Below are 26,078 nucleotides of genomic sequence, written 5' to 3' on the forward strand. Positions count from 1 at the left end.
TGAGGCGGATGGGCTACAACAGCAGAAGACCCCACCGGGTACCACTCATCTCCACTACAAATAGGAAAAAGAGGCTACAATTTGCAAGAGCTCACCAAAATTGGACAGTTGAAGACTGGAAAAATGTTGCCTGGTCTGATGAGTCTCGATTTCTGTTGAGACATACAGATGGTAGAGTCAGAATTTGGCGTAAACAAAATGAGAACATGGATCCATCATGTCTTGTTACCACTGTGCAGGCTGGTGGTGGTGGTGTAATAGTGTGGGGGATGTTTTCTTGGCACACTTTAGGCCCCTTAGTGCCAATTGGGCATCGTTTAAATGCCACGGCCTACCTGAGCATTGTTTCTGACCATGTCCATCCCTTTATGGCCACCATGTAACCATCCTCTGATGGCTACTTCCAGCAGGATAATGCACCATGTCACAAAGCTCGAATCATTTCAAATTGGTTTCTTGAACATGACAATGAGTTCACTGTACTAAAATGGCCCCCACAGTCACCAGATCTCAACCCAATAGAGCATCTTTGGGATGTGGTGGAACGGGAGCTTCGTGCCCTGGATGTGCATCCCACAAATCTCCATCAACTGCAAGATGCTATCCTATCAATATGGGCCAACATTTCTAAAGAATGCTTTCAGCCCCTTGTTGAATCAATGTCACGTAGAATTAAGGCAGTTCTGAAGGCGAAAGGGGGTCAAACACAGTATTAGTATGGTGTTCCTAATAATCCTTTAGGTGAGTGTATATGTATATATATAATATATATGTGTGTGTGTGTGTGTGTTAATTGCTTGATTTATAAACAATCGCATTAACTAATATTAAAAAATGTAACAGTGTAAAGTGTTACAGAAAAATCTCTAATGTGTCAAATAGCAATAGTGATGCACTGTTAATGATTTTTCAGTTCACATCATATTGCTGATTTTCCATTGGAGTGAATATATGACAGTCATTGTGTGTTGATTTCCAAAACCTTTACATAAATATCAGAAAAACAAGTATATTCAATCTAAAAACTACAGTACATGTTCTTATGTAATGGTTTAGAAACCCTTAATTTCTAAAATGTCTTGAATTAGGAAAATCAGGTATTTCAAATGGTCTAAACCAGGGGTGGGGAACGTCCGGCCCCCGGGCCGTAACCGGCCCGCAAAACAGTTTGATGCGGCCCGCGAGTCAAATCCTCCCCAAAAAAAAAAAAAAAGAACTTCAGAACCAAAAATCTCAGCCATTACCTTTCCTGTGACAGAAAACACAAAATAGGCAAAGCGGCAAGCAGGGCGAGGCCAGTAGCGCGAGTCACCTGCGCACCGGTTTCAGTTTCTCACGGATGAGCTTCGGGGGCGCGCGCGCCGCACCAGTTTCAAGTTTCTCACCGCGCCACGCACCGGTTTCAAGTTTCTCACTGATCAGCTTCGGGGCGCGTAAAAAGATCGGAACGAAGACAGCGGAGGACCAGGCATGGACTTTACTTTATGTGTGTGTGGTCGTCGTCCACGAGGAGCTACTGCTTTTACTTTCGTTTTGTCATTTGCGTATTAATGTATTAAAGTGGTTTAAACGTTTGCCGGTTCCCGGTTTGTGTGCTTTTATCCACCTCTAAATAGCTATAAATTAAGCTTATGTCGTTTTAGTTTCATATTGTTCATTATTAGTTTCATAGGTTGTTAAACCTAAGACGAACTCTTCATATTGCGCTGCATTACTGTCAGTGTTGTTGACTATTACTGACAGTGAGGTTGCACTGTTGACGCTCGCGCAGCCTCTCGAGCAGAAATCTACACTAAGCGCACACACACACACACTCAGTTAACAACATACTGCCTATAAAAAATCTAAATGTGGAGTTTTTATATTTTTAACATATTAAGCAACCTCAATTATTTTTCCTGAACACCATCACGATTGAAAATGTGACATTAATTTCCAACAACAGTTCAATAAACAGTTAAAATTAAGTCACTTACATTTTAGATGCAATATTGGCTGTTTTTGTTCTGTTTCAGCAGCGAAAATAGTTCCAAACAAAAATCACAGCAGAACCACGGGGCATCTCACAGGAACACTCACTGTTTTCATTACTGAATGATTCAGCGTTTTGAACGAATCGTTTGAGTCAAAGATTCAATGACCCATTCATAAACATCTGTCTCAATCTTGAATGAATCAGCCGTTTGAACAAATCGTTTGAATCATGAATGAATCAATGACTCACTCATTAAGACGGTCGCCTGCCACCACCTACTGGCGGTTTCGTGTTATGTTTAAAAGTAGATCATTCTTTCCAACGTTTCTAATTTGTAAATTTAAATCTATTTCATAACATTATTTTATGCAATTGTAATTTTTCAGTGTAAATGATTTAATTTGATCAGCCCTATAGTGTCTTATTATTCGAAATAATTTAATTTATTGATCAAATTTAGGAATTTAAAATGAAAGATGAAGCATACATTTATTACTATTGGGGGAGGGGATGCCCTTTAAAGGTGCAAGTATTACAATATGCCGATTTAAATATCAAAGCTAATTGAACACTGATGAGAATATTGTTTCAGAATAAATTAACAAAAAAAAAAAAAAAATTCGGACGAGAAACTTTTTTGACAAGCGTAAGGCTTAATCTCGAGCCCTGCCTATAGCAATGTCATCAGGATACACATACACCGGTAGGCAGTGGCCCACCTTACCGGGTGACCATGTCGTGGTCCACCAGAATTTATAGTTTACCCACCTCTTTTTTTACCACTAAACCTCTGAATAAAACGTACGAGTCCCAGTAACGCCGAACCTCTCTTCTTCCTTCCAAACACTGAAGACTGAACCTAATTACAATGGCCCTTAAAGAATGTTTAAAAATTGTAAATGGCCCTTGATAGGAAAAAGGTTCCCCACCCCTGGTCTAAACCAAGATTATTCTTTGGATGTTTTTCAAACATAATAATAATCCAAATGTCAAAATGCTAATGCATTCTGTCTGTTGCTATTGAAGTACCTGATGTTGCACTATTGCATGACATTTCATCCCTGCATGGACAGTAAGCCTTTAAAAGGCCACAAAAATGAAATACATTTTTGTAAAAGTCTTCAGTCTTATTGAGGGAGATGAAGATGATTGAGATACAATTAGAAGAAAGGTCATAGGGTTAATTCACAATCAGGGGGCGTGTGCTTTGTGTTTAGTGATGAAAGCACTGTTGACTGAGAGGGGGTGTGACTCTTCAAAATGATGTTAATTGTTTTGACATTCATCACACAGCAAATGACTTTGCTTCCTAGTTCATCTGTCTTTGTGTTCCTCCATCAAAGTGCCACACATCATATAATGACATGCTCAAAGATCTCAAAAATTGACAGAGCACAAACAAATCTTTGTTCAAATCCAACAGCAGATAGACAAACAAAATGCACTTGGGCTGTCTAAAAAAATGTCTAAACACCCTCTCAGCCAATATTGAAACGTTATGAGTTACAAAAACATGTGAGTGATTCTATAATTGGAGATAAATTTGGTATTTCAAAATATTAACAGAAATTCTTTCCAGGATCTTATTGAAAACATATTACATTTTAATAATTCAGTGCTTGCCAAACAGGTTACTTCCTTTTTTTTTTTTTTTTTTTTTTTTACTTTTAACGAAAAAGTTATTTCTTTATAGTAGTGTTTGTCAACTCTGCTGCTACAGACAAATTAGGCAATGTGTAGAAATAACATTGGTAACAGAATTGACAATTTTACACTTTTTAGCCAAAAACTCCACTTGCTAGCATATATGCTACGAGCACATGACACTAATGAAATCATGATTGAAAGACTTTTAAACAACCTACTGTGTGATCAGTGATACATTCTGGTTTCCTTTTGAAATTGTGGTAACAATTTTGACGTTTTACAAAATAACTCTTGGTGTAAGAACTTTTTAGATTAAAATATTTCCTCAGAGAAAGCACACATACCTTTCAGTGCTTCAGATCTTATCAGTGAGGGAAAGTGACATCATTTCCTGTATCTTAGTTGTGGGAGATAATTCCACCAATTTAAAGGCAAAGTACGGTAACAGATTTGACACAAGATGTATGTACACATTTTTATGAGATATTAAGTTATTTTTAAACATTTTAATGTTGAGGAATTAGTAAAAATGATTAATTAGGGATTTTATAAATAAAATAAATGAAATATTACTAAAAGAAAAGTAAAATAAAATATTTTGGTTACACAATGATATGATGGAAAAAATACACTGACTAATTTGGACAACAAGAAATCATGGTTTCCAGCTATATAAAATATTAAATTGTTATGACCTTTAACATCTTGTGATCCATGACAATGACTAACAAGTTATTAAAATAATGAAAATATAACCATTTGAAAAAAGCATAAAATGTTTAGAATAAACCATGTATCCATAAACCATAGTCTCATAAATGTCTCTTTACTTTGCAATCCCATCCTTAACCAACAGTTATGAACCGTGTTCCTCGCATTGTGCATTTTCATCATGTTAAAGACCCATGAACATATGTCTATTTTCACAACAGTTTGCTGTAAACTATATGATTTCTTTAATTTCACACTGTTATTTAAAATGAAAATAATGTTTAATTACTCCTGTCATTCTCCGTGTCATCAACTGGCAGATGAAATCGACAATGAAAATAAAAATGAAAATAGACAATGAAGGGTACATTTAAGTATGACATGTTTAAGAGAGAGGTGCTGCCCGCTTGTATTGACAGAGAGAGGTAGGCAATGAGACGACATCAATTCCTGCATGTGCTGAACATTATGCATGACGACTATAACATATTTGTTGTCGTTTTTATCCTTTCTTTTTCCTCAGTTCGTTGGTTTGACTCATTATATTTGCATTGCTCTTTATTGACTCATTATGGTTCGTGTCTACAGAGCTGAGTGTTGACAGAGTGTCAAGATTATGCCAAGTCGTTAACTAAGACAGCAGAGTTGATGTATGCAGAAGCTAATTTGTGGTTCATTAAGTCAGTTTTTTTCTTCCAGAGAGAACATTTATGAAATTCAAATGAAAAATTAGATGTAACCCATAACTTTATCCATCTCTTGCCTCCTCTGTAATTTTAATTGTCATCTTAAGTTTTTTCCTTCATAGCAAATATGCTTATAAAGTGACATTATTTAAATTAAATACTTAAATTACCACCTAAAAACAGTTCTGCATTGCAAACAGTACGTATTAAGTTTAAAAAAATCACATTGCAGTGAAATGCAGTTTATTTTAGGCATCTGACAGGATGTTTTCCATGTGCGTGTTTGTCTGTATGTCCATATTAACTGTTGTACCTTTGTGCCTCAGAAAATGTAGGACGCTTAGTCACCCCTGCCAAAAAGCTTGAGGACACGCTCCGTCTGGCCGAGCTGGTCATAGAGGTGCTCCAGCAGAATGAGGAACATCATGCAGAGGTGAGTGCACCAGGCATGACGTGTTAGATATAATACATGCTTAAATACACATGCAGGAAAAGATACGTCAAAACAAACAAAGCTGCTTAAATATTAAGACCTCAGAACTATAACAACTCTTAAAAACATTTTCAATCTCGGAAAACCTTCCTCAATGGCTGCTAGCACTGTTTAGGTAGCATTTTTCCACTAGAGCAGCCGTCATCCTCTTACATACAAAGGCAGAATATATGTGTTTTGTGTTTTTAAATTATGTGCTCCGCAGGCTACAAGCACAAGTACGGGAGGTCAGGCGGTACAGTATTTTTTATTTTATTTTATTTTATTTTTTTGCTGTCATCAGTGCCGTGCCCTGCTCTTGCATGCCAGTCTCATGATCTGGCCTACACTGGAAGAGGCATTACATGGGCATAGCATATCAGGACTTATTTAATTTCAGTTCAGTTAATTCAAATTTTGTTGATTGAGATTTGTTTGAGATTCAGATAGATACACAGATAGATACACAGATAGATACACAGATAGATAGATAGATAGATAGATAGATAGATAGATAGATAGATAGATAGATAGATAGATAGATAGATAGATAGATAGATAGATAGATAGATAGATAGATAGATAGATAGATAGATAGGTTGGATCTATTCATCTTCAGTTTGACTGAACTGAAATTACTGTCACATTGACTGAATACATTAAAAGCATTGAAGGCATTAAAGTCAATGGACAAAATGTATACAGTTGTTCTTTTTATGTGAAATGCATTCATCTTTATTTCGGTTTATTTTCAGTCTGTTATTCTAACAGGCTTGTTTTGTTTTTATTTTATTTTATTTTATTTTATTTTATTTTATTTTATTTTATTTTATTTTATTTTATTTTATTTTATTTTATTTTATTTTATTTTAATTTATTTTATTTTATTTTATTTTATTTTATTCACTAAACCATTAAAAGGAATAGTTCACCCAAAAGTCACTAAGAACTCTTGTTTGTAATTCTATGGACTTAAAACATTATTCATTTAAACATTATTCCGAATATCTGCCTACAGAAATGGCTACAGTTTTAGAACAGCATAGTCATGGTTTACTCAACAAAATTATTCATTTTTGGGTGAACTATGCCTTTAAGCACATACAACCATTTTTTAATAAACATGTCCACTAAAATGCATGGAATATGGTATTTTACAAAGTCCAGTCATTTATCATGCACATTAAAATTGCATGTTCAAATGTACACATGTACAACATAATACATGCACAAAATAATTGAATAAATCTGGTAAACTGAATGGATGTACATTTGTTTTGTTTTTTAAAAAGATTGGAATCTTTACCAAACAGTCTTAAGCATAGGAATTTTTATTATTAAATTATTAAACATTGTTTCTATTATTTATTTGTTTTTTTTAATCAAGATTTACCATCAGTTATTCTTAACTTGTGATCATATTTCCAATTGCATTTTAAAGCCCTTTAATGCTGACGCATTTATAATGAAGTGCTCAAATACAAAAAAAAAAAAAAAAAAAAACTCACATAACTCTCACTGTTTTTCATTACTTGTTTGTTGGCTTGGAAACATTGGACAGGGTAAAGAGGTATGTAGACCCTATAGAGTCCCTATGTGCATGTCACAGCCCCTGCACCATGGATGGAGGGATTTCCACCTTTTCCTCCCTCTCTCTGCCTGGACACCCCATCCTTCCCCTATTCAGCTGTCCATATGGAGCGTTGAGCAAGTGGCTTGTGGTTCCACAAGCACGAGGGGGACAGTGCTTCACCTGTGGAAGCAGACCCCCCCAAAAAACTCAATGAAAATGAGACTGGTCTCATTTTCACCCTTGCACAACCCCAATTATCTCCAAACTCTCCTCTGTTTTGTGTCCTTCAGCTTGGTTTGGTCTGCTACCTTCACTTACCAGCTCTAACTACAAATATTAAACTACATTACAAATGCACTTCTCTGCTTTTTTTGGGAGAAGTGTTGCAATAAAGCAAAACTGCTAAATTGGTGTCAAGCATACTGGTATAAAAGGTTTGTTTGAGTGGTCAGTGACAACAGCATGATTTATTTTTAAAGGGGAGGAAGCCATGATTTACATTAACCTTTCATTTGTCTAACATGCTTGGTGCATATCTGCAGGCCAGATGTGTTACACACAGCAGCACAGCTGGATCAGCAGCAGAGGAATCTCACATAATTAAACAATCGAACAGATAAATAATACGAACTACTGAGATTGTGCTGCTAATCACTGCTGCTGCTGCATGCTGGGAATTTTTCTGTTACAAGAGCATAAATTCCTGTGCATGGACTTGTGGGAACATTCACATCTGCAAAATGTGACATACATAAGGATGTACTTTAAATACAAACCAGTGTATGTGTATTAGACATTAACTATGATGAGCTGTGCTTTTTAGAAGAGGGGACAGCATGACAGTTTCAATGCATGAGAAAAGCTCATGACACTCCACAGACACAAAGGTGAAAAATGACATTTCTGGACGGTCCGGTATAATCTCAAAACTATTTGGGGTCTTTAAAGACCAGTGTGGATTTAATAACTTTTTATAGATCTGTGGACTGTCATGCTCTTAAGTATAAGAGAAAAGGCTGATCTTCAATGCATGTCTTTATATTACATGACTGATTTTATTTTTGCTTTTTCTCTGGCTCTTGTATTGCCTCTTTCTCTCACTGCAGGCATTTGCATGGTGGTCAGATCTGATGGTTGAACATGCCGAGACGTTTCTGTCTCTGTATGCGGTGGACATGGATGCGGCATTGGAGGTTCAACCCCCAGACAGCTGGGACAGCTTCCCTCTCTTTCAGCTGCTCAATGACTTCCTGCGCATTGACTGTAAGTATTTTAAGGGGATCTTTTCTGGACAGGTCTTTGTTATTTTTATGCCTTATTAAATGAATAGTCTAGGTTAAATACAAAGTCATTTCTATTGAAAGCATCTGTGTCTCATAGACTGTCAGAAACATGTCAGTGCATCAATCTTAAATGTTAAACAAACAACAACAACAACAAAAAAAAAATTTGTAGAAGTAGAAGCAGATAACATCTTGTGATTGTGACCAGGAGGGAACCAGAAGTCATAATCATAATAAGCATAAATGTACGGAACTGGAAATTGAGAGAACCACAGTTCATAATTGTGATGTTGCAGTCCAAATATATTGCATGCCTACACAAATTGCATCAAAGCAGAGCTTTAAGAGACAATATAGAAGATTTAAAGGCCAAATAATGAAACCCGCAGGGGGTCAAACCAACACATTGAATGTAAAGAGTTTGCTCAAGGCCTTATCACGTCTCTAATGAACTGAAGTCAATAGGGTGCTGTCCATGGTGCTAAAGCCACTCTGCCATGGGCTGCAGTTAACTAATTATCCTAGTGGCATTCTTTGCACAGCTTGACAGCTTGTTGTCTGGTAACCTATTCTTGATATTGGATTGCTTTTTCTGCTGGTCGAGATGGAGCTTACAAAAGTGTGTGTATATGTATATATAAAGAAAAAAATTATAATAATATGCACACACACACACAGTAGATGTATTTTGTTTTTAATTACCCCAGAGGTTCAATTAAACCTTAAAAATATGAGGAAAATATTTGTAAAAATAAACTACAGCTACAGGTTTTATTTTACTCTGCAAAAGAAAATGCATAGGAAAAAAACGCTACAAAATAATCAGTTATTAATATGTCGTAGATTTTCTTTTGTTTTTGCATGTGTTCATAATATCTTTGTATGACATAAATAATTATGTCCTTACAATTTGGTTTAATCTTGTTATCACAAAAAAAGAAGAAGAAAAAAACTCTGAGCACAACTACACAATATGCTTACAAAATCTTTAACACATTTGAATAATACTTGAATAAAGGTTGAAGATGTCAGTTTTCCTAGGCCAGACATGGACACTTTTTGGCCACTATCACACATTTTTTTTTATTTTTTTTTTATTAATTAATTTATGTTTTCATATTCATTTTTTTATATTGTTCTTTGTTTGCTTTTATTTATTTTTCTTTAACACAAGTACATGAATAATACACTTCTCATAACTTCTCACTTGTAGCCTTCTATGAGAGATTGTCTTATTCATTGTGTTATTATTTATTAAATAATACAGATGTGGAATTTTATTTTAATAATCACTTTTAAAGAAGAGAAAAAATATAGTTTTTTATAGATGGTCTGTAATTCAGCATTCCAGCATTAGAAAGCTCTTCTCAAACACAAAACTAAAACACCGATGCACCATTCTTAACGCCATCTAGTTCCCCATAAACGCACACATATTACTCCTCACTACAACACAGAAACGCACATCATCTCCCCCTGGCCTCCTCACATACTCGCATAAACACAAACACAAGCAAACACCATCAAGCGACAGCCTACAGCGTGCACTGCATCTGTGGAACAGGACATTCAGCATGGAAGGTCACTATCGTCCTGTGCCTGTAGCACTGATCTAGGCATGAAATAGCCTCAACACCAGACAGGCGCTAAAGAAGAAGCTATTCATGCTGCTAATGAGGTCTAAAACAGAGGAGCCTGGGAGACCCCACTGCCCCGGCCACTCGCTCGCGGACAAACACAGCCAAGTGTGCAACCACCACCGCTCAAGTGGCTAATTGGAACAGAGCAATCAGGGAAGCAAACAAACATGGCACCTACTGTGAATGATCGACCTTGAGAGAGACCAGAGTGAGAGAAATAGAGACGCTATGACTAGTACTATGGTTAGTCATCACATGCTAAAACATAAGGCATTTTCCACCACATATATTGTGCCCAATTACTTAAAAAAAGCATTAGAGGTAAAAAGTCCATTGTTTTTTTTGTAATGAGCTATTAGATATTTTTGGATAATCTAACACAAAATTACCTTACAGGAAAGGTAGCTAATATATTTTTAAATATCTGAACAATTTCTGCTGCATGGATGGGAAGACAATAAGTAATCACAATCCTTTTCCTTAATTTTTACATAAACTTAATTTATGAGAAAGTATAAGTCGGCATGAAACGTAAGTTGCAATAATATTTTCTTAATATAATAATCTTAATATAATAATCTTATATTTCCAAGTCAAACGGCTTTTCAAACAAGAAAAATAAGTAGTGCAGGATTTGAATTGATTGGATCGTTGTGTTTGCTGTGATATCGGGAGTGACAGGATGTCCCACTCTCGCACCAGTAAACATGTCATCAGAGAAGAGAAGGGATGTCGCTGCAAGAGGGAGCGGAAATTGTTTTGATTTAAGATTACAAGGGAGGGTACGTGATTTAAAAAAGAGAAGAAAAGATGTGCACAGATTTATAATAAATACTGCAATATTCCATAAAAAAATAATTTTAAATTTTAACTTCATGCTGACTTCAACTCTAATCGCCAACTATTTATTTTTTCATAGATTATGTTTATTATTTATGATTATAGCTAAATATTGGTTAAAGGGTGGTAAAAATGGCAAACTCTATGTTAGCAATCATTCATTCTATTTGTCTCCTCTTTCCCACTTTCGTCTTGCTTTTTCAGATAATCTATGTAATGGGAAGTTTCATAAGCACCTGCAAGACCTGTTTGCCCCTCTGGTGGTGAGGTATGTGGATCTAATGGAGTCCTCCATAGCTCAGTCCATACACAGAGGATTTGAACGAGAGTCTTGGGAACCAGTCAAGTAAGCCAAACACTTTTTCACTTCAAGCGTTAGTTCTAGGGATGTTAATTCAATAGTACAATTATTGGAAAAAAATGTATGCAATTAATCATGCCCCTTGGACTTCCGCAGTCTTTTCATGTGTTCAATCCAGCAGAATGAAACAGACCTCGGGGGTCTCGTTATGTGTTTTTGTGTCTTTTTTTTTCTTCTTTTTTTCGAATCATTCTTTGCACTTGTTTACTTGATTTATAACGGCTTAACGGAGTCCTATATTACTTTTTTTACGTTTCAACTTTATCCAGTGTGTAATGTTGCTGTTTGAGCACGGAAAAGGCCTGCAAAGTTACTTAAGCACAAAGTCCACTACAAAGAGAGCTATTCTCTATATCAGTAAGCATTGTTTTTGGCGTGGCCTGGTTGAGTTGCATTGAAAGTGTGTTGAATTTCTCGGTTATTGTAAGTGGTATGACATTTCTGAAACACGCTTGAAGCCAATCACAACACACTGGTCCAGCCGACCAATCAGAGCACATTGCATTTTTTGAAAGGAGGGTCTTCACAGAGACAGGAACAAAACAGAGGGTTACTTACAGACCAGGAAGAGAGAGGTGCTACAACAATGTTGAAGGTAGGGTAGGCTATTTCAGAGTGGCTAGGAATAGCAAGTTAGCTTTGAAAGCATGTGATCCCACCTTTCCTTCAGAGCGTCTCCAAAGCCACGCCTCCTTCAAAACACATGAACGCACACAGCAGAGTCTGCAGAGCGTCACGAGAGACGGCGTTAAACTACCTCATGTCCCAAAGCACATAACTTTACAATAATAATGAACGTAAACAACAGTACAAAGCACTGACTTGTACCACCTGACTGCTGCAGATTTATTTCGCCGTTGATAGTAACATAGTTACATATCGGACCGAATGCAATGATTGGACAAACATTTTTTGGGCCCTGAGACTTCCACAGAAGATATATGTACATGTTTTAATATTTAGACCACTTCTATTCTACTAGGATGTAAAGAGAGTTTCAACCAGTATAACAAAAACTACCCTACCTTTAAATATGTGAAAAATGTAGTTTTTCGAACATTCAATCATGAAAACCTATTCTAGTAAACCCCAAAAACAAAAACAAGACTTTGAAAAGGGGCATAATATGTAATTTTATAATACTTGCATTTTATATAATTGGGTGTATTTGTGAGATTTAGGTTTCGTTTTTCTTCAACTACAGTAGCTCTAATTTTCTTACAGTCCTAACCAGCTCTGCTTGTTGAACGTTTATAATCATTTTTGCATGATTCCTAAATATACAAGTCACCAGAATAACTTTGAATCACTCAGCAAAGCAACATAAGACAAAGTGTGTGACTGTAGGAATGTTAATGCTAATTGAATCAACAATCTGCATTTCAGCAGAAACAAATGTGTGTTTTCTCATAAAACCAGAGCCAAAGTGGTGATAATGTGATTCACTCCGATCTCATGTGCACTTCTCATCTCTGCAACACCATCTTCTCTCTAAATGAATTCTTCATCTTGTGCTCTAAACATACTGTATGTAATGCCGTGTTTCTTTATCATCCATGCTTTCTTCTGTGCATCTACATCATTGCATTCTTTTTTCTGTTTCTTTTTTCCTTTTCCACAGGAGTTTAACAAGTAATCTGCCCTGTGTCAACCTACCAAATGTGAATCTTCAAATGCCTAAAGTACCAAATCTACCAGTGTCAGTTAATCTGCGACCAATGCAAATGCCTAGCTTTTCCACCCCCAACTGGATACCGGGTTTATCTGAAACTGAGTGTGTACTGGATTCTAATACATGCATGTGTGGCCTTAGCATCAACATTTGGTTCATATTTTATATTTCAATTCGGATTCCCCCCTGGTTAATTGTAGACAGGTTTCATTTAAATATTTTAATTAGGAAGGTGCTTTAGAGGTGCATCTACAGTTGGAATTTGGAATTGAGGATTTCAGCATGAATTAACATTTCTAAAATTATATTATGCAACATCACACAAAATTGAACAATGTTATATGTTTTTTGTTGAGACCAATAGTTCAAACTAGAGATTTATCCATAACATTTCCATGTTTGTGATAAGAATATCACAACCAAATGACATTTTTCCAGTTTAAAGCAATCTGTTGTTGATTTATGTTTGAAATCACCTTCATGTGTCATAATGCACATAAGGGGCAATAAACAACAATAAACAAAAACAGATGCTTTGACATTCTGCTATCCAAAAACAGATGCTGTGCAAAAGGCCAATATCTTACTAATTGAGTTTGTTTTTGGTTTTTGGTAAATACAATTTAATGTTTTAAATCATAATTTTATTTTATCATATGATAGTGTATTATATATGTAGAAAGATTTTTCCATCCTAAAGGGTCATGAAACACTAAACCACATTTTCTGAGATGTTAACGGAGAACACATCATAGAAAACAATATTAGCATCCATTCATTTTAATTGCAGGAGAAAAAAAATTTTTTTGGGGATTTGTTGAGCTATTTTCATCTTCTGGGTTTAAAGTACAGTGTAGTGTGTAGCAAACTACTTGCACTAGTGTAGTAAACTACTTTTTTTTTTTTTTAAAGTCTTGCTTTACTGTATCTTAATTTAATAAATAGTAATGTAAAAGCTTGGCAATTTTCAATTTTCAAGAGACACTATATTACCAAATGAGTTGAAGCTGTTATAGATGCAACCCCATATTAAACCCTATGGATTAAGAATGGGATGTCATTAAAGTGTGCGTGTAAAGGCATTTATGCTATAACCTAGCGCATTTACAGTCAGTACAGAAATGTTAGATTGTTCATTAATGTGCACTGTCCCGAATAAAAAAATAAAATAAAATAAAAATAGAACTTTTGGCAATATTGTGTACATATAAAGAAGAGATATCTTGACTCACACTAAGGTAATATTATGGTAGTAATATGTACATACAATCAGCTAATTCCAAATATTACAATTAATAGAATTACAATTAATAAAAAAATTGCGATTTAGGGAATTGACAGAGGTGAGCCGAAGGAATTTTAGCTTATATTTAGACATGATAATTAAAAAAAACAATTTTCCAAACCTTAGCATTTCACCACTTTCCAGATGAGAGTGAAATACCTTCAGCGCTGCATTTATTAAAAAAAAAAAAACATTATGCATGCACAGACACACACATAATTACGCATGCTGAGTGACACTCGATCTCTAAGGTGTAATGATGGGTAAACTCCAAAGGTTGCCAAAACTACTTCAGTTGCAGCTACCAAACTTCAGTCAGAAAATATTTGTACCTGTCTAGTCATGTCAAACTCAAGCTTAAAATACTTTCTATTTAGAATTTGGTTAGCACTTTATTTTACAGTCCTGTTCCGCATGTACAGTACATACTATGTACATATTATAATAATTACAAAAACTGGGTAATATTTACCTACCCCTAAACCTAGTTACCTTATATTATCTAGTACTTTCTTAGGTAAGTACAAAGAATGCACAGTGCACTGTAAAATAAAGTAGGCTACAACCAGAATCTGTGTTTACAATAAACCTGAATAATGTTTCACTAATATATATTTATGCTAAGGCCACAGCATGGAAATAGCCCATGGATAATTTGAACCCAAAAAGTCCTAAGCATGTTGAAGTGTTGGAAGATACAAATACAGTATCACACTATAAAAACATGCTCATGTTTTGATAGCTGAATATTGAAGCTGAAGTGTGTAATTTCTGCACTAGCTGCGCCAAACAAAATCACGAAAATAACTAGGAATGTTTGTTAAGACAAAAGTTGAATGATTCATTAATATCAAGCCATGATATGATGACGGTCTCTTCTTTGTTCAGTCAGTTTGCCCCGCCCTAAACTCATGCCATTGGTTGAGCCAATGTTGCTCGTCAGCCACTGAAACAAACAGATTGCAATTTTGTTTTGGTGCCGCAGAAATTACACACTTAGCTGAACCACAATAGCATGGTTATATGATTTAGATGGTCATCGTTGATATCTGGTCATGAATAAGTGATGTTAACATCTTGTATCTTTCCAACATCTTCCTCCTTTCCCTTTTTCTATTAGAATAGAAAATGATACAGGTGTTTTTCCTCTTTCTTCTTGCTGTATTGGCTGGGTATGGGGTCCCAGAATAGTAGCTCTCCTTCTGTACCCTGCCTTAAGATGTAGGGTGTTGGGGATAAGAATACTGAGGGAGATCACCCCATCCCCCTCTTGGTTCTGTCCTGTTTCCTTCATACCGTTCTCTGAAGTGATATAGCCTACATACTTCAGAGCAACAGGCATCTGCTTTCAGGAGAAACCAAATACAAGACTCTAAAATGACTTTACTGGTTGTGTGAGTAACCCAAACTTTAAACTGCATTGCTTCTCACAACAGTGTTTTTTACACAATGGATCGATAATGTTTTGATTGACATCTGATTTGACCAGTTTTACAAGAATATACGGTTTCATTTACTTTTTTAAGAATTGCATTTTCAAAACTTGTTTAAAAGTCCAATTTTCTAATTTAATATAACATTTTTCCATTACAAATTACTGTATATTATCAGCGCAACATGAAAACATGCTATCAAGCTAATTTTTTTTATTGAATTTGATATACTAACTTAATAAATAAACGAATAAATAAATAGTCACCATTAATCAATCTGTAAATATTTCTACACATCCTTTTGCTGCTGTATGTGAGTGTCTGTTGAGTCTGTTAGACGACTGCACAAATGAACCGACCCTTGGAGTCTTCTATCTAAATCTGGCTTCAGTGTGAAGCTCTCATTGCTTCAGGCGATCTTAAAATATGTTTCCACTGAAGATGCCTTGGCCTGCTGGCTGTTTGAGGACTCTGTACTCAGGCTGTGAGGAATGGTGTGAGAGTCAGTCTCTTATTTTCTTTCTATGATCTATTCTTCATTCAGTTCGGACCCTGTGGAGCTGAAATTGGTTCCGTTCAAACAGATCTATAGCTTTAGTCTGATCAGTTGAAAGTCTGGGACTGTAGCTTCTCCTGCCACTTCATACACATACAGTCTTTACTTGTGATCCCGCAAGTCTCCTTTTACATTATTGTGCATGTTTTACCTTACCTGTTCTCAAACAACCAAGTAAGGCCTGATTGTTTATCATTTTGTTTTAGGATTAACCATTTATTTTTTTCCATGGAACGATCGCCAATGAGGTTGATCTGAAGCCGTCAGGGCAACTCTGCAACGATCGGGAAGTGGTAAAAAATAAGTTAACCAAATGTGCCACCCTGGACTCGAACCAGGCTTTGTCTTCTTTAACAACCCCCTGCCCTCTGACCTTCCTACTTCCTGACCTTTTCCAGAGCATTCCATTCCTGATATTCAGCTTCGAGTAAAATCACTTTGTGTATATCCCTCTGACTGTCTCTTCTGCATTGGCAGTAATGGTTCTGGGACTTCAGAGGACTTGTTTTGGAAACTGGATGCACTGCAAACATTCATAAGAGACCTGCACTGGCCAGAAGAAGAGTTTGCCAAACACCTGGAGAGCCGACTGAAACTCATGTCCAGTGACATGATTGAGTCCTGTGTAAAAAGGTAAGGCTGGAAAACTTTCTTGACGTTGGAAACCTGTTAACAGTCTTCTAACACAACAACTACAGATATCTAGTTGTCCACCCTTTTTTTGTGGAATTTAGGCTGTTGTATTTTGACAGTTGACACTTTGTGGCATGTACTGCAGTGTGACATGCTAAACTCCATTTAAAACAATTTTAAACAGCACTTTGCTATTTTTTTATTATTATGTGTGCAGCTTTCATGACAGAATATTAATTGAGAGACGGCATTAATTATTCGTACTTTTACTTCACACCCAGGACTAGAGAGAGACAAAACATGATTAAAATAATAATACAATTATAAACTTTCATGTTTGTAGTAAAGTTTGTTTCTTAAAAATAATATTGAATTTCTACAATACAGAATATTGGCTTAATCTTAAGGATGCACCTATTGAAATATTACTTATTTTACTATATATATATTTTTTTACTTTTAAAATATTAATTATTTACAGTGGATATAAAAATGTGCACAAAGTCTTCCACAAGAGATGCCTTCAAAATTGAACAGATCTGGGACGTTTTTCCAAAAAAGAGTGGGAAAATATTCAAATTAAAGATGTGCCAACCTGATAGATTTATATACAAAGATACTATAATAAAATTATGTAATACAATTAAAGGGTGATTGAACTTGGAGTTCAGGGGTGTGCACACTTATGCATTTTGTTTTTCCACATTTTTTTTTTTCTTTTCTCTGAAATGTCACTTTTTTATTTTATTTTATTTTTATTTATTTTTGTCATTGCATAGGTTGTAATTTTTACATTAAACAAGCAAAAGCTCTGATATGATTCATCTTTCTTTTTTACATAAAGAAAAGAAAAGAAAAGAAAAGAAAAAGAAAAACTGTTTTAACAGGTGTGCATACAATATATCCAGAGTACATGTTATGGCCAACATTAAAATTGTGTACTATTTTTGTCTCAATAATTTAAACACCGGAATCTAAAATGTATCATTTTAAATTCTACAAATGAATTGTGGCATCACGACATTATAATGTAAAGTAATGTCATGGTAATTTGCTGAGTCGGAAGATGATCTGGCTTAACAAGTAAAATAACCTACTCCTTTCCTATTCCAATCCACACAAAGACTTAAGTAAGCTAAAAATTGTGATTAAAAAAACTAATTTGTTTATTTTATATTTTAATTTCTTTTTTTCTTATTTCTTTCTTTTTTTCTTTTTTTCTTTCTTTCTTTCTTTTTTTCTTTCTTTCTTTTACAGTCCTTTATTGGATTTCAGTCAACAAAAGTTACAAATCTACCGAATAAATATGGCTACACATAGAAGCATATTACACCACTAAGAGCGCCAGTTACCACACTTTAATGCAGAAACTCTCAACCGGCATATATTTCATTCTTGTTTCCTCACTTCACTTTTGACATCCTACTTCTGAATTACCACAGTGGAATTTATTCTCCTCTGTGTTGTTTCAGAACCAGAGCAGCCTTCGAGGTGAAGTTGCAGAAGAGCCCCCGCACCACAGACTTCCGTGTTCCTCAGTCCATATGCACCATGTTCAATGTCATGGTGGACGCCAAGGCCCAATCCGCCAAACTATGTGCCATGGAGCTCAGCCAAGAGGTACACATGTACCCATACACAAGGAACTTCTCATGTTCTCTTTCTCTCTAGCTTTCTCATCTTTGCAAACATACAAACTTTCTCTGCCACAATTTCCAGTCAAATGCCCTCATAATGTGCTCATCCTGCATCTTAGTTTAAATAGCAGTTTGCACCAGCCTATGATATATACAGTAGGTATATATGAATTGAACGTTGTTTTTTAAATTCATATACACATATTCTCTTTGATTGCAAGTGTACCACTTTAATTCTACAGATCTGAATGATTCACCAGCATGGCAATTTTCCATTGTTTCTAAATTTTTAATTTAGTTTGACTCTGTGCTGGAATGAGATGTTTTCTTTTTCTCTCTGTTGCTTTCTAATTGTCACTGTCACCTTGTCTGCTGTATCTTTCTTTTCATCCCTTTACTCAATCTTGTGAAAGTTTGTTAGAGAATGGGTAAGTGTGGCTAACAATTCAATTGAATTCTCACCTTTGTGTCCCTAAGGTATAATTAGCTATCCTAGCAGTTTCCCCCAGTCCTCTGACACTTAAATTGTTTTGATTATATTACCATATGTGATAGCTGGTTCTGAATATACATGTGCTAGAAGTGAGACATCTCATATCCGTAGCATCTTGAGACAGGTAATGATCTGAACTGAATTAATTACCCAGACGTCCTTTATATGAGGTATTTGGAGACAAAGGGATTGGGTTTGCACAGATTATCCCAGGTGAAAACCACCAAACAGCTCGAAGAAACCTTGTTGCAATTCATACTCATCATGTCTTTCTTTTCCAGAGACAGTACCACTCGCAAATTGACGATCTCATCGAGGAGACGGTGAAAGAAATGATTACTTTACTCGTGGCAAAGGTAGCATTCAGGAAAACGATATTCCCCATTTGTGTTTTTACATATGCATATATATATATATATAAAAAAAGTAAATAAAAAAAGTAAAAACAGACTTTAATTTTATAAATCATATTGTTTGTGGGTTAAGTTTCTATTCATTATTAAATCTCTGGAAATTCACAGGACAAATTATGCTGTTTATATTTTGAAATGTGATATAGTTAAAACATTTATTTGTGTGTTTTTCTTTGTTTTTCAGTTTGTTGTAATCCTAGAGAGTGTTCTGGCAAAGTTGTCACGTTATGATGAGGGCACACTTTTTTCCTCCTTCCTGTCATTTACAGTAAGAACAAATAGTGTTTTTCTAATAAAAAATCTTTTACTATTTTCACAAGATACTTTGGGCCAGATTTACTAACAGCTTGCGCCAGCACAATCCCTTTTTTGGCATTAAAAAAACTACTGTCAGGATTTACTAAAGATACACAGTGACAAATTAGCGCTGAAAGTGCACAGGGTTATTTTGACCTTATCGCATATGCATTTGTTGAGAGTTTCCCTTTCAGACAGAACATTTATGGGAGGAGAGTATTTAAATGAATCACTCAATGCGAATAACTGAGGTCTGCATTAGTCAACTTACTGGTATTTGCGCCATTGTTTACCACCCCAACAAAAGCATGTCTTAAACCAGACGGTAATTTGCGCTGCTCTTGGTAGATTGCGTTGGTCATTATGGAAATGATCCGGCCACGTCTGTGTTCTTTCATTTGCGATTCGTCAGAGGATCACGCTAATTTGCCCTGTTTAGTAAATCTGGCCTTTTGACTCCAAAATGGATTATTTCAACAACAAAAATAAATATTGTTTAATCTTATATTAGGAATTGTAAAATAAACTGCTTTGTTCAGATCATATTTCTAAAGAAGATCTTGTCTATCACATTGCAATATTGTATAGGCAAAATATTCATATTTAAATGATTAATTAATTTTCATTTTTAAATCTCTTTTATTTGTAGGTAAAAGCTGCTTCGAAATATGTGGATGTTCCTGTAAGTGACAACAGGATTTTTCTAATACTCATTGGTTGATTAATTTAAACAGTTCATTGTTTATTATTTAACGTAATATTTAAGTTGTTCATCAATTCGTTTATTCAGTTTTTTCCTTCTTGTAGACTCATTCACAATTCAATAATAGTATGTTACACTGTTACACTTTAAGATATGGCTAATAATTGCCATGGCCTGCGGTGCAGATGGCCATCTCTGAGCCCCAAATGGCCATTCATATGTATGTGTGAGAAAGTCGTCTCTGTGAAGCTCTACCCTCTGCAGCAGACAGTGTGATGTGTGTGTTGTGCAACAAAAGCGCGTCGTGAGGATGCCGCTGGGTCCAACTCATTGCACTCAGCATCACATCACTGAGTTTCCTTCAACTGCCAACACATTTGGTCACAACGCGAGGCTTTTTAAATTAAAAGCCTGTCAATGAATGTCGGAAGCATCCTCTCGCTCTCTTTCTCGTACTCCTGATGGTCTGAGGGTCAGGGAATCTTATGTTTCCATGTTAATTGTTTGCTTAATACACAAAATAAAATTATGTCTGACAAACTTGCTCATTTGCACCCTCTGAAAGGACCCATAGATGTGTGAAGTAAGTTCAATTTACAGCGTCTGACAATTACCAATTCTGATGACCTTCATATGCCCGCTGGCAAAGGAAGTGTTTAATTCTCCGCTGAGGCCGGGCAGGGGGGCAAAACACCCCAGATGATTTACCCTGGGTTGATTTTTCACTCGCTTTTTCGTTGAATAGAATCTTACTTAATCAGATATAGCATTGTTCTCCTGCCGACATGTTCAGACTTCAGACTCTGACAATGACAGCTCATTTTACACGCCTCGTTTTGACGTTTTGACTCTTAGACATCTAGGAAAATGAGAAAGAAAACACTTTTCATCTGCTTGTCAGGTGAAACACCATTAGTTTATTTGACAGTAACTTGCCACAATGCAAAAAAAGCTTAAAAATGACCACGAGCTTCAAATTAGCATGACAATACAGGTTTACAAACTGTTAAGGTGCAGTCACAATAGGGAATTTTCAGCAAAATTTGGGGGGCAAAAAGGTCAATTGTTGAGAGAGTAGTGATGTATGAAGCACAGGAGTCACTTTCCGTTGGTCAACATGGCAAATTCACATGACCAACTTGATCCTGACGCCTTCAAGCAAAATTCAAGATTGAAGAGATTTCTATTGAAATTACTGGATTTCGATGATAAAAATTCACTGAACAATGGTAAATGTTACCGCGCCTTTATTCTGTTTACATTTAGTCTCAGCCTCAGTCTTGGCTGGACGTCTGATGCATAAGGTACACACATTTGGAAACACTTCAGGAGTTTTCTGATTGGTTGCATTCTACAGGATGTCCCGGAGACGTGTGTGTCGCGTTCTTTAACGGTCTGCCTGTAAACAAAGCTGTCGTGACGCCAAACCCCCTCACGGAACAAGAAAGCTGTTGTGTTTACAACTGCGACTTGCTTTTCAAGAGTTTTACACGCCATTCTGTTGTTGTAGGGACATCAACTTTACATTTCCACTCCCCTAAACTGAACAAAACAAACTGTGATTAGTTGCTTTACATTGTCAGTCAGGCGGCCTCTTGGGCGGTCCTTGACCAATTAAAGCTGCCATGGAGACCAGGGATTTTAATTTTTGAATTGTTAGGCATCTTTCTTCATGGAAAAGCCAATCCTAGAAAGCGTTGCGACACTGTGAAAAAAAAAAAAACCATCCAAGATGGCGTGAGAGTTTATTATAAAAACTTCAGTAATCAATACTAAAATAAAAATAGATTAACAAATACTGTAATATAGTGTTGTTGAGTCGAGTGTATTTGTGTGGTGCTGCCTATATGTAGAAAGTTCATTAGAATTTGAAACAGAGCTGTTGCATACTAATATTTAAATTGTTTCAAGCACTAATATATCTTTCTCTGTCTCTCTTTCCGTCATCTGCAGAAACCTGGAATGGATGTTGCTGACAGCTATGTGACATTCGTTCGCCATTCTCAGGATGTCTTGCGGGATAAGGTCAATGAGGAGATATATATAGAAAGGTTATTTGATGTAAGTAATGGCTGTCTTCTCCCTCTGTGAAGGGGGAGGCCCTTCAAAATGTGACATAACAGCCAGCTAGGAGGGATAAGTCACATTTTGAGACCTGCTTCTTTCTTTTCCTTAGTTATTTTTTTTTTTACTCTTTGACTCTCTGACTCAAACTTTCTCTCTTGCACTGCTTCTCTGGCTTAACCTTTCCTCTCTGGTTTGCAGTGCTGTGTGTGTTCCTGCGTGTTCTGGCTGTAATATTCCCTTCGCTCTGCTCGTTATTCCTAGTGCAAAATTCTGGAGGAGGATTATCTTAAGATGTGTTCTCACACAAAGGGACATGCAGATGTGAGATTAAGCAGTTCAAGTCACCTACAACACACATGCAAACAAAGATAGTAACTGATGATTCACAGATGAATGTACAGAGGTATACATTTATTACAGGCCTTTGATTAAAGGTTCTTCTTATTCAGAATAGCTTGTGGTTTGATTTAGAGAACAGTAGAATAGAACTATACAGAAGTCCTAAGAGGCCATGCTTTATTTTTTAATGATCACAATTTTCCCGTAATCTTGGTTGAACAATTTTTTTCCCCTCAAGATTTTGACTTTATTGCGACACTTTTAGCATACTCTTCTGTTCAAAAGTCTGGGGTCAGTCAGTAAGATGTTCTCTTTTTTTTTTTACATTTAAAAAATAATAATTATTTAGTAAGGATTTGATAAAACTGACAGTTATGACTTTTATAATGTTACAAACGATTTATATTTCAAATAGATGCTTTTTTTATGTTCCGCAGAGAATCCTTGGGGGAAAAAATTATCTTGGTTTCCACAAAAAATATTAAGCAGCACAACAGTTTACAACATTGATATAATAATCAATATTTCACCAAATCAGCATATTATAATGATTTCTGAAGGATCATGCGACACTGAAGACAGTTGACAGCTTTGCCATCACAAGAATAAATTACATTCTAAAATATATTCACAATATTTCAATTTAAACAATGCCACAATATTACTGTTTTCACTGTATTTTTGATAAAACAAATGCTGACCAAAAGAGACATTTTTCAAATAAATTAAAAAATCTTACATACCCCACACTTTTCAATGGTATAGTGTAATTGTTTTGTAATTTCTACATAAATGTTGAGATGTTTTCTCAATATCTTGAATTAAAGATTATTTTCTCATTTTCTTGTTGATTTGGAGAAAACAAAAGCATTTTCTAAGTTCAATATACATATTACTGTATCATGTATGAGCGTATTAGATTTTACTGTGATCATAGGCTCACTCATGCTAAAATATCTCTGTCCGTCATGGATAGACACTTTCAAATCCATGTCTGACACTAGAGAAAACATTCATAAAGTAATATGAAGTCTGTATGAATATATTACTAACATGTGTTTCAGTGATTGAAACTAACCAAAGAAATGGTTACTTTCATGTCAAGATCATGAAAAAGTGTGTGGGGGGGGGGGGGGGGAAGAATGCATGTCTTCTTAGGACTTCCATTGAAACTGGACAAATTAGATATACTAAAACAATCAGAGTGTGAAGGATATTGTTTTGTTCATTTTAGCTGATAGTTGTGGCGGGGGTGTCACAAAGGCAACTGCCCTATTTCCAAAGTAAATCTCCTGCTAAGGAGATCCAAATAGAGAGAAGCCCTCCAAACCTTGGGCTTATTGTGATAAAGGCTTAAAGAAAAGGAAAGAATGAGGGAAACACTGAGGGCAAGAAAGAGAAGTTGAATAAGAAACACTGAAGGGGAGGGCACACAATGGAGAACACCGTCTTAAGGGATGGCCAGGGCCATCATGTTGGTTATAATCCTTTTGTGCTGTCTGTAGACCAGTTTGTTAAGTGTGTGTTGTTGGAAAGGTGTGTTTGCATTGTGTGGCTAAAGACTTTTTTGTTTATATTCAGAAAGAAAGCCAGAGCGGGAGCGTCGCTCTAGGATCGGTTTTCTTGTCCATTTGCTCAACGCTGCTCCTCAAGACAACCTGATCTGGAAAACAGCGCTCCCACTCTGAAACGCTTTGTGAATATAGCTCCTCGTGTCATATGTGAACAATTCAAGTAAGAATCCTGATCGTGGTTCATTGTTGACTTTCATTTCACGGTGAAAGCTGACCCGGGATCAGTAGTCTTACTATGAGATGCTTTGAACATGTGAGCTCTGGTTTGTGCGTTTTCTGAGTGTCCTACAAAAAGGCTGCTTGAATCTGCTGCTCTACGCCATCTTGTACTGGTTTTTACCTGGATTTTGCAATGCCTAACTATCTTTCTCCCCTCCTGGAGGGTGTCTGAAAAGATTCTGTGTTCTTTTCTTTCTTCGCTCGCTTGGAATGAGATGGTGTTGCTTATTTTCCAGCCGCATTGTGCATTTGCTTTCACTTCCTCGAATGCAAACAAGGGAAAAAATCCCATCTGCCTTGTTTTTTCTACCCTCTCATTCCATTTCTCCATTTTGCTTTCTCGTTTTTTCCACCTCCTTTCTTGCTCTCTCTCTCTGCGCCCTGAACCGAAATGAAACTTATCCTTCCTGTCAAGTTGTTTTTGTCACATTATGCCAAGTGGCGTTATTCAGAGTCAAATAATCTTCCTTTGTACATCTACTAGCATGGCCCGTGTCCTCAGAGACTCAGCTCCTACATGCACTTACACACATCCATCCACACAATCAGCCAACGAGCCCGCCCTCCCCAACCTCCCGCCCCATCGCCGTCAACCCCAGATGGGCACGCATGGCACACATCTCCCCTCTCCACCCGCTGAAGTGGTCGGGTCTCCGTAGGCAGTTGAAAAAGACAACATGTGTGCATGCATACACACATGCACGCTCGCTCCGTCTCGCACACACGCTAACACGCACACGCGGTTCCTCACTGTTATGCTAAACAGCCATTGAAATAGCTCCGCTCTTTAGCAGGGGCTCCAGGCAACCTGCTCAAATGTTTTCTTCTTACTTTGTCATTTCACTTGTTAAAGATGTCATAACATCCTCCACAATGAGCCATAACACCACGTGCTGTTGTTTTAAACCCGCTACACGCAGCCTATTTAAAAATCGGCACTCAGTTCATTATAAAAATGACTTAGATGAGATTATAGTATCGGTATCACTAATTAAACGGGTTTAAAAGAACAGCAGCCTCCTTTTTTCCACTTTTTTTTTGTATCCATTTTTGCTGACTTGCACATGAAACACTTTACAATAGGTCTCATTTTTTTAACATTAGTTTAATGCATTACCTAACATGAACTAACAATGAGCAATCTATTTTACAGCATTTGTGTAAACTTTTGCTCTTACATAATCTTGATCTTAATAAACACTGTAGAAGTATTTCTTTGTAGTTAATGTTAACTAATGTTAACTTATGTTAACTAATGAAACCTTATTGTAAAGAATTGTAAAGGAAATTTACAATATACTATAATATAATGAAGCAATAGAATTGGTTCATATTGGTGTTGATATTTGTTCATCTTTGCAGGTTTAGTCAGACTAGCTGATGAGAGTTAAATAGTTTCTCCTGAAATTGTACTAAGAAGTTATTGTACAATGAAAATGCCATATTCTTTTTTTTGGGACAGCTTTCCAATCACTACAAGGGCTTTTTTCTCTGTATCGTGGTTTTTCTTTTTTCTTTTTGTGTTTGAATCAGTCAAAATGTTGCTTTCACTTGTTATTTTGGCTAAAT

The 26,078-nt window shown here is 36.1% G+C and overlaps 1 protein-coding gene across 20 annotated transcripts in view; it reads left to right on the forward strand.

Annotated features, from left to right (window-relative positions):
- Positions 1–26,078, forward strand: part of cadpsa (Ca2+-dependent activator protein for secretion a) — a 150,186-nt gene that overhangs the window by 112,514 nt on the left and 11,594 nt on the right. For 6 of the 20 annotated variants that reach the window (XM_056240811.1, XM_056240815.1, XM_056240816.1 and 3 more), the window contains 12 exons: positions 5,346–5,452; positions 5,718–5,747; positions 8,171–8,327; positions 11,032–11,173; positions 12,810–12,962; positions 16,612–16,767; positions 18,240–18,387; positions 18,818–18,832; positions 19,179–19,253; positions 19,495–19,578; positions 20,257–20,289; positions 22,264–22,371. In XM_056240811.1, coding sequence (XP_056096786.1) covers positions 5,346–5,452; positions 5,718–5,747; positions 8,171–8,327; positions 11,032–11,173; positions 12,810–12,962; positions 16,612–16,767; positions 18,240–18,387; positions 18,818–18,832; positions 19,179–19,253; positions 19,495–19,578; positions 20,257–20,289; positions 22,264–22,371 — 1,208 coding nt within the window. The remainder of the gene's footprint in view (positions 1–5,345; positions 5,453–5,717; positions 5,748–8,170; positions 8,328–11,031; positions 11,174–12,809; positions 12,963–16,611; positions 16,768–18,239; positions 18,388–18,817; positions 18,833–19,178; positions 19,254–19,494; positions 19,579–20,256; positions 20,290–22,263; positions 22,372–26,078) is intronic. The other 14 variants (XM_056240824.1, XM_056240827.1, XM_056240830.1 and 11 more) reach the window with 7 other exon arrangements.

Source organism: Rhinichthys klamathensis, unplaced genomic scaffold (genome assembly GCF_029890125.1).
Source record: "Rhinichthys klamathensis goyatoka isolate OS25496 unplaced genomic scaffold, OSU_Roscu_1.1 h1tg000613l_1, whole genome shotgun sequence".
NCBI classification, from domain to species: Eukaryota; Metazoa; Chordata; class Actinopteri; order Cypriniformes; family Leuciscidae; genus Rhinichthys; species Rhinichthys klamathensis.